Source organism: Pinus tabuliformis, chromosome 3_2, assembly GCF_031772625.1.
Source record: "Pinus tabuliformis cultivar Carrire ecotype Pingquan chromosome 3_2, CPIR1, whole genome shotgun sequence".
In the NCBI taxonomy this organism is placed as follows: Eukaryota; Viridiplantae; Streptophyta; class Pinopsida; order Pinales; family Pinaceae; genus Pinus; species Pinus tabuliformis.
The window spans coordinates 657,836,269-657,846,166 of NC_142302.1; the positions used below are offsets into that span (position 1 = coordinate 657,836,269).

Consider the following 9,898-nt stretch of genomic DNA (forward strand, 5'->3'; position numbering starts at 1 on the left):
GTTTTTGTAATTTGTCTAGTGCAATTGCAATTTTTCAATGCATACGAACAATGTATTTGCATATTACTTTTTGTATTTTTCAATACATAACAATTTTTGTTTTGCAGTTGCAACTCTTTGACACATATGAACAATTTTTCCTTTCAATGGAAAAACAATTGCAAAAAGGACACTTTCCACTGATCCTTTTCAAAAATTTAACAAAAAAGGTAAACACAAAAGCAACAATATTCAGAGCATCGAAGTCAACTTTCATGACTGAACTTAACACAGATGCACTCAACAATCTCAGAAAACTAACTACATCTACCTATGATGTAAGTATAGAAATAGTAATGTTTTTGCTGCCTTTGCATTTGCCATGTAATAATGTAAATTAACGCTTGAATGTTTTATAAACAGGTCGAAGGTATTCTGATCGCAACAAATCCATATTCAACTCCTTTCGAACCTGTTTGTGCAATTTGTAACTCCCAAGTGAATTCATCCATAGCAATAGCCAATGCAACAATTTTCTATTCACAATGCAATGATAATTGCCCTTTCCTCTACAAGCATTGTATAAATGCTGTAATAGAATCCATTACAAATAACTTTGTCCAGTGCATTATCAGGGAGCCCTTATTACATGACTTGCTTCGTGATTTAAAATTCAGAGCAAGTTCACACTCAATGAAGATAGTGAGCTATTACATGTCAACTAACAAATAGAAGGTACATGAACATATGCCTTAACATGTTTTCTCTCAAATATGTCCTCTCTTCAATTTACAATGTTATCATTTTGTTCTAACTAACCATTTGTTATACAGATTACAAAATTCAGGAACATGGCAGCCTTCACATCCACAAAAAATGAAAAAGTAATATGAATATGTTTCTTCATATTATGATGTTACTATAATACAAGTATTTGACTTGCAATTTTGACTCATTTACAAAGAATATGTAACGCAACGGTTGATGAAAAAAGGCTAGAAAGTCTTTATGCATCTGTGTTTGTATTGTTTCTGTTTCTGTTCTCTATCTCGAATGGAACGCATTCTGCATCATGCTTTGTATCATTGAATACAGCAAATGCAACATCAGATCAGCAATAATTTTGTATCTACAGCTGCTAAATGCAAACACCAAAGATTCCATAGATTGATTAAACATGGCACTTATTATGTACTCAAGTTAAATGAAAAATTGTATATTGAATCGACTAGTCATTTCTGTTTCTTCGTATGTTATAGCTGAATACTATGTTAGTTTTTGTTTCTTGCATATTGTAGGCAACGATTCAGGAAACAAGGCTAGAAAGTCTTTATACATGTTTGTTCGAATGCATTCTGCAACATGCTTGAAGCTAGACTTTATAAATAGCACCAAACTATATGGACTTTAAAATGAATATATGTTGTTTGAAAATGGAATTATGGCATAATGCATTTGGTATTATTAGTCCTTCCCTGGGACTATATGAAATTGATCAATTGCTCACCGTTGGTTGACCGACATGATTTTTCATTATAATAGCATTATAACCTAAGTCAAATGAAAGTTTTGGGCTCGAAAGTTTTGTTTTATTTTACCTATGTTTTTGTTACCTGTACAAGGAATGAAAATCTCATCTAAACATAAGTTTCATAGAGGAAAACAATGCTGGCAATGTTACTGCAGCACTGATGACTTGGCTGGCTCCAAAGAGCAAGGTCTGTTCACTATCTTTTGTATGAGTGGCAGCCCCAATAGTTTCAGTTTTCTATCTTGGTTTTTGAGGGGAGGCATGCAATTGGATGTTCAGAATCCTCTTAAGATCATGGGTGCTGCAGTTTTAAATTCCTTGGTCATTGACTTAAGACTTTGAACTTAACAAGTTCTCAGAGATGGACAATGGAATGAAGAACATGGAGCAATGCTTGTTCTTGCTGACATAATCAGCATCAAACTTAGAGATATTGTTCCTGCGGATGCACGTTTTCTTGAAGCAGATCCTTTAAAGATTGATCAGGTCTTAATCCAATCCTTTTCTTTACTTCTTATTTCTGACTACAAGTGCTCGAATTTTCGGTATGCTTTTATATCGTTTCTGGGATTAACTTCAACATTTGGTACTTTTCCTGAGCCACGCTTTATGACAATATTTTTGAATGTGTGTAGTCTGCCCTCACTGGTCAGTCATTACCAGTAACAAAGGGTCCTGGCAATGGGATTTATTCTGGCTCTGCTTGCAAACAGCGTCAACTTGAATATGTTGTCATTGCTACTGGGATCCATACCTTTTTTGGTAAACCAGCACATATTGTCAACAGTACAAACCAAGTTGGCCACTTCCAAAAGGTTGGTATTTATTCTGGACTTCTGATTCTTCTTTTTGTCCTTTCTCTTATTTCATAAATACACAATTTATGGTGATACTGCAGTTGTACCAAATTGGCTAGTTAGGGTTCGTGGTAATATTCGATGATCGAGTACTGTTAGCTTCCTTCAAACAAGTATCAATTACTAATTGTTGTCATGAATAGGTTTTCACAAAAGGATATGACAAGGATGTTGTTGTCTTGATGGTTGCAAGAGCATCCAAAACAAAGAATCAAGATGCCATTGATGCAGCAATTGTTGGGATGCTTACAGATCCTAAGGAGGCAAGTATTTTTTTTATGTCATCATATTAAATTTTAGTCAATAAGCAGGCCTATGCTTATTTTACTGATTTGTATCTTTTGTTGTGGCTTTTAACATCCATGCATCTAAAAGGCACAGGCAACCATTCCAGAGCTCCATTTTCTTCCTTTTAATCCAACTGACAAGAGGACAGCTCTCAATTATATTGACAATGAAGGGAAAATGCATCGAGTTAGTAAACATGCTCCAGAGCAGGTATTTTTCTTTGGAAGTTTGACCTTCTTCATTAGAACTCTTACATATATGGATCATTTTATGGATCTTTAAATGAATCAAAAGAACAAACAGCAACAGGTCAACAACATCTCAACTACAACGTATTGATATTTTCCAATATACGGATATTTTCCAATTTTAAAATGATAGAATTGATATTTTATGGCCTAATATAGATGTCCTTTACCAGATATCCTTTATCAAATATAGAAGCCTTCATTTAACATTATCTTTCAATGATTGTTACCCAGAAATGCTTAAATTCTCTCAGTTATTATTATACACAAATACTTACGCAACTTTAGCCATTATTATACATAAATACTTACGAAACAGAACCCGAACGTTGGTGTTTGGCTCTGCAGTTGTCGGTGTCTCCCACTAGAAATTTGTAGATAACATTATACATAAAACTACTAAGATTCATAGTACATAGCTCTTTATTTCAGGAGAAGGCGTAATCTTTGCATCACTCAACGATTAGATATCAGTTCCACTCTTATTTGTATTTTTGGCCTAAACAACATAAATTCTCAACTGGGACGGATGGAAATCTATTGGAATGCATACTTGCTCACCAGGATATCCAAGTCCTATGCAATAAAAACGCGCACTAATGCTTTGTGAATGACCTCGTAGAGTTTGTAAGAATAATTTCATTTATGAAAGATGAAGACCTGTAATTTCTAACCCTGTGATGGCCAAAGGTGTCAGCCTTGGCACATCCTAATGAAGCGGTTCCATATCCCCACTCGTGGAAGCTGCATTCTGTGTTACAGATCGCCTGATCGATCTCTCTTTCGACATTCCCTAACTGTTGGTTGGTATTTCTTTCCACACCAGCAAGTTTTTTTTGTCTTTTCCACCAAATTCATTAAACAGACCTTGTCTTCCGCATTTAGAGTCCTATCAAGAAACTACCTTTGGAGTTCTTCGGCAAGGGGACTTAAAGGTTTTTATGAAACCCGTACCTACAATTTCTAGTTGGCTATTTGCATTTTCTTGCACCATTTTGCCCCTTTGTTCTATACTAAGACAATGGCAATGACATAGTGATCGAAACCGACATTTACAGAAATTTCCATAAAACCCATGCAGATAAGAGAAACCCTCAGTATTTAACCAGAATACCATTAACTTATAATGCTCAAATAACCATGGACTCTTGAGGGAAACGAATAGAAAATACTGTGACAAACATCAACGCCACTGGAAAATGCCAAACGACAGAGGAACAAACATGTAAACAATACAGTAGCCGAACTTAACAAAGCGACACCAGCCAGTCGAGGCATACAAGTCCGACCTGGAACAACAGAACCGCAACCAAACGTTTGCTATACAGTTAACCGAGCAGGCAGGAACCGCATTCTGTTTTCACCGCAGACAATACAACAAATACAAAGGAAAAATCGCAGATACTGCAGAGCTAAACAACCAAGTAACAATAATAACCCAAAGGGCGGAAACAGGGTAAAACCCAAGCCGAGTAACTTTCCAGGATCTCGACAAGGGACAGTTGTCCGCCAATAAGACCACCACAGTACATGCCGTCCTCAGCACTATGGAATATTTTGAGCCAATGTTCGTATTAGATCTCGTTGAAAAGCATTAGCTAGTTAGCGTGAATCTGAAGTTTGATGACACATACAGATCTGTAACCAGTAATAGGATTGCATGTGATAAAGTACCTTTGAACATCTTGATCTTATTTTGAAATTTTGTTATCTAATTAGCAGCGCTGCTGCAGTGACTTCTGAAATCATGCACACAACAGCTGCCAATATTAGAATATTACCAAGAGAAGACCTTCCTCGGTGTGCTTTCGAAACTGATCAGTTGGTTCAGGTATATACAATACTCAGTTTCTAATAAATTGTTTTTGCAAATTAAAACAGATCTCGTCAAGATTGGAAAGCTGCAACAAGCCATGTTAGAGATCTGTTTTACTCTTATACAGCTTTAGTCAATCAAATACTCTTTTTAATGTTAAACAAGCTTTTGACACATTGTACATGATATAAGGATTGCACAAGAAGCTTTAGTTCACATAACTCCTTAAGATGTTTTGTCTCAAATATGTCCTCTCTTCAATTTACAATGTTATCATTTTATTCTAACTAACTATTTGTTATACAAATTACAAAATGCAGGAACATGCTGGCCTTCACGTCCACAACAAATGCAAAAGTAATATGAATATGTTTCTTCATATTATGCTCTTACTCCAATAGAAATATTATGACTTTGTTGCCTCACGGTTTTGATCTCTCCTTCTGCATTGTCATGTTCAACTAGTTAGCGTGAATCTGAATTTTGACGGCAGATACAGTTCTGTAACCAGTAATAGGATTGCATATGATAAAGTACCTTTCAGCAACTTGATCTTATTTTGAAATTATGTTGTCTAATTGGCAGGGCTGCTGCACTGACTTCTGATATGAGGCACACAACAGCGACCAATATTAGAATATTACAAAGAGAAGACCTTCCTCGGTGTGCTTTCGAAACTCATCAGTTGATTCAAGTATATACAATACTCACTTCCTAATAAATTGTTTTTGCAAATCAAAAGAGATCTCGTCAACATTGCAAAGCAATGCGAAACCCGCAATAAGACCCCAAAACCTTTCCACCCCAAAACTTTGGTTCGACTTAGGTTATAATCACTTGCTTATAACAATGTGTTAAATGGATAGTGATTGAAGCTCGATTGTTGATACCTTGCTATGAAGATCCTTTATTGATCAATCCCATTCATCATCAAGCTATCCGATTATGCAGTCTTCACCAACCCCATGGTCATCAAAGGTCAGCTTTGTTTAAACATTTTTATTTATTTCAAGTGCACCCATTTTGTATGCAATACTTGATTTCCCTCCGACATTTTCCAACATTTGCCAACAATTCCTCTACTGTCCCTCTGTTACTACTTTTTCATTTTGATTTTTTAGAATAAAAGCACATTCCTTGCTGCAATTAAATTTCTATTTAAGATAATTAAGCATAAATCTGTCTGCAAACACCAACCCCTGTAATACTAACTATATGCTTTGTTTCAAAATTCAGTCAAATCGCGATATAAACAGTATTGGCAATTTCTCTGAGTTTGAGGAGCCAATTCTTCGTCAAAGGAGTTCTGCCAGATTTGGAAGACAGTCGCAGCCATTCTAGGAAAGTTTGGAAATGATGTTGTTAAAATTCAGCAGCTAAGCTCGTATAAAGAAGCATAAATTTCTGCAAATTGCATGGGATCCCCTTCAACTGAAATTTTTGAAACATGGAGACTTGTAATGAAGTATTGTACTCAAAGAATGACAAAATGTTACAGCACAAAATTTAACATTGTACTGACCCAATACTTCTTTATTGATGCAGGAGCATCTGGTCGACAGGGAGAAGACCGAGAGAAGATGGACACAGTTTCGGAAGAAGATTGGGAAAGTTGAAAATTTCATTAAACTGGACAGCAAGCCTGTCAGAGTTCTTAGTTTTTTTTTCTCTGTTGTTTAATTTCTTTCAGGGTCAACTACAGCATTAAACTCTGTTGTCCTAATTTATGTTTATTTTATCTTAATTACTGTAACAGGTTTTAGTTAGAAGTGTTAAAGATAGATTAGTGTTAATAAGTATGTAACAGCAAACCCTTATGGCATAAAAGGGGCAAGTGAGCCAACAAATAGCAAAAGGAAACGTATGCATGTATCAACTGTACAAAACCGAAATAGCATAACTACCAGGCAGTTAATCAAATGCTCAAACTATTGTACAAAAGGGCAAACGAAACAACCCAGAGGGGTTCAGTTCAGGAGCGGAACATGTAAAAGAAAAATACCAGAAGTACATACATTATTTTCCTTCATCAAATACAGTGCACCATTAGAAATACAAGTCCATGATTTATGTCCTCTGTAATAATCTGTACATGCATATCATCGTAATTTCAATTCATTTGAGGCAACCCAAAATAACAGAGTTCTTTACAATTCCAAAGAGTTCGTCGACTAGCTAAGAAGTGAGTGAGTACAAGACGGGAGGGCGCAACCCAACACAGCAGAACGAACAGACCACGGTCTAAACCGGTAAGCCACAAAACCATTACAAATAGTTCATATGCCATAAAAATATTACATAGTATGCCTGTGTAAAAAAATATATACAAAATTGTGTCACGAGGGTTCATAGAACCGAGCTATCAAGAGCTCACAGAAAAACCCCAAATTACGGTTACGGGTTGGAGGTAACCCTGACATACACAGGTCCGACAAATACACAGAATGCACACAGCAGACAAGAGTAAATGCGGCCAAGACCAAGAAACACCGTGAGAAAATAAAGCAAAGACAGAGCTACCCGGTAAAGAGCGATTGTAGTCTTGGTGAATCCGCGGAATCCGGCCACACCTGCCAACACAAAGCAAGGTGAAGGGTTAGGGTTTGAACACCGATGATAACCCTGCAAACAAAGTTGTGCTATGAAATTGCAAACAAAACAAACGAATCCATGTAGGAGGGTGACGGAGGAGCCATACCTGTAGTGAGCCGAGACCCGGGCCAGCGGAAACGAAGTGCTAACCCTGAACACAAAGGGGCTGCGGAACGTTAGTTCCAGAACAAACTGTGGACACAAATATTTAGCATGGAACGAGGCCATACCTATTCTATAAAGCCGAGCGTTGGAGAAAAGCCAAGCTGGAGAGTCTTCAAACTGTGAGTTTGACAGCGGAACAGAGTAGCCACCATTCATCACCAACATTCACCACAGAATTGCCAAAAAGACCATAACGAACAGTAATCACCAGAATAGAAACAGTAAAGCTCACACAGTCGAGGAACAAGTTGAACGCGCAGAGAAGGACCGTAACTTACCAAGAAACCCTGAAGTAAGCCCATTGACTCCCATAGCACCGGATTGACGGAGTGGAAGAGCATTGTTACACCATAAGAAACCAGCGGAGCTCAACAGGGTTTCTCCCACAAACAAAAAAACCAGAGGCGGAGCGAGACCAGAACGACAGAGCAAGTCACAGAGTGAAAATGACTGAACAGGCGCGAAATGGCGAAGGAAAAGCGCGTTAAGGGGATTAGGGTTTGTCAACCCCGAGGAGGGCAGGTGTCGTGAAGAGAGGCCGAGTAAGGTACCATGTATTGAATGCCAATCAACCACCACAAAAATCATTTACAATCACTTTATAATCAACCAAGGATTAGTGTGAGTCCACGTAGACTGAGTTAGCGGGGGGACCACGTGGGCTGGCCCCATCAATTGGTATCAGAGCAGTTTTTTTTTATATAGAGGAAGATGGCAGAAGGGCAAGTGCCAAGACGAGGACGTGGAAGAGGTGCACGTAGAGGAGCAGATGAAGGATTGAGGGAACAGATTAGAGTTCTGACAGCTCGCTTGGAAGCAGTGGAAGCGGGTAGACGAAGAGACCCGGAACTGGGAGATGACAGTGAGGAAGAAGTGGTAGCTGCTACAGACGGGTCCGATGAGGAGGCTCCAGAATTGAGACTGCTGCGTTCAATTTTATTGGCCAGCAGCAAACCCAAACCAGAGATTTCGAATTACGATGGCAGTCTGTCTGCTAATATCCTATTGGATTGGATAAGCGAACTAGATAAGTATTTCGAAAATGAGGAAGTTAAGGAGGATAAGAGAGTCAAGTTCGCTGCTACTAAGTTGAAGGGACATGCCCTCTTGTGGTGGGATAATGTCCAAGCAGACAGAAAAAGACTGGACAAATTACCCATACGGAGTTGGTCAAGGATGGTAGCCAAATTGAAGGGCAGATTTCTGCCGAAAGATTACCAGGTGGAACTATGTCGGCGGGTACAGAACCTGAGACAGAGAGGTATGACTATCAAAGAGTATACGGAAGAGTTCTACCGGGTAAATCTACGTGCTAGTTACACGGATGAAACTCCGGGAAAAAACAGCGCGATATGTCAATGGCTTGAGGATGGAAATTCTGGATGAAATTAGCATACTTTCTCCCTGAAATATTGAAGAAGCCTTTCAGAGTGCTGTAAAGGCCGAGGAAAAGATTAACAGAAAACAGAACAGCAGAAGAGGGAGAGGAAGTAGCAGAGGACGGGGACAATCCTACGGTAGAGGAAAGAGTGCTGCGAACAACGAAGAAGGCAGCAGTTCAAAAACTTCAGGGACAGCAGAAAAAGGGGATAGCACCAGAGGAGGTCGGTCATACCAAAGAGGACGAGGGAATGGCCGCGGAAGAGGGACTGGAGTCCAGTGCTACCGGTGCCATAAATGGGGGCACAGATCCTTTGAGTGTCCAGAAGTTGAACAGGCCGGTCAGAGAGGAACGCTGATGGCACAGCCTGAAGAAGCTGAAGCACAACCCCGGGAGGTGGAAGACATGGCAGAGACAGGGGAAGCTTTGATTTTGAACAAAGTACTGTTAAAGCCAACCAAGGAAGTGGCTGAACCAACGCAGCGGAAGGCACTTTTCCGGACAGTCTGTAAATCGCATGGAAAATGCTGCAAGGTAATAATAGACAGCGGGAGTACGGATAACTTGGTTGCCACAGAAATGGTGGAAAAACTGGGGTTGAAGCGGCTGAAGCACCCCACACCTTACAAGGTGTCGTGGCTACAGAAAGGCCACCAGCTGTTGGTTGACGAACAATGCGAGGTGGAGTTTCGCATTGGCAAGTACCACGATACAGTGGTCTGCGATATTATGCCGATGGACGTGTGCCACATACTGCTCGGAAGACCATGGCAGTATGACAGGAAGGTGACACACGATGGGAAAACTAATTGCTATAAGTTTGTGAAGGATGGGGTCAAACACACACTTGTACCCATCAAGGAGGAAGATTCAGCAGAATCAAGTGGGACAAAGGCGCTATTAATTGGCGGAAAACAGTTCGTAAAGCAGGTTGAGGAAAGTGAAATTAATTTCGCAGTTGTGAGGAGGATGAAGCCAGTATTACTGAACTTGGAGAAATCAGAATTGCCTAAAGAAGTACAAGAGCTGTTAGAAGAATTT

At 39.2% G+C, this 9,898-nt stretch overlaps 1 protein-coding gene across 1 annotated transcript; it reads left to right on the forward strand.

The window, feature by feature from the left end:
* The first annotated feature begins 1,900 nt into the window (after nt 1-1,900).
* Nucleotides 1,901-6,399, forward strand: LOC149182382 (plasma membrane ATPase 1-like). The gene is made up of 5 exons (XM_089414540.1): nt 1,901-1,996; nt 2,146-2,325; nt 2,511-2,630; nt 2,743-2,865; nt 6,265-6,399. Exons 1-5 carry the CDS (start codon nt 1,901-1,903, stop codon nt 6,397-6,399), a joined length of 654 nt encoding a protein of 217 aa, XP_089270666.1.
* Nucleotides 6,400-9,898: the final 3,499 nt, after the last annotated feature.

Bases quoted from the DNA above. Each gene is read 5' to 3' on its own strand.
- LOC149182382 (XM_089414540.1), top strand. From the start codon at position 1,901: ATGCTTGTTCTTGCTGACATAATCAGCATCAAACTTAGAGATATTGTT. The intron at 2,631-2,742 runs GCAAGTATTTTT...TGCATCTAAAAG, and splicing joins TGCTTACAGATCCTAAGGAG to GCACAGGCAACCATTCCAGA. The intron at 2,866-6,264 runs GTATTTTTCTTT...TTATTGATGCAG, and splicing joins GTAAACATGCTCCAGAGCAG to GAGCATCTGGTCGACAGGGA.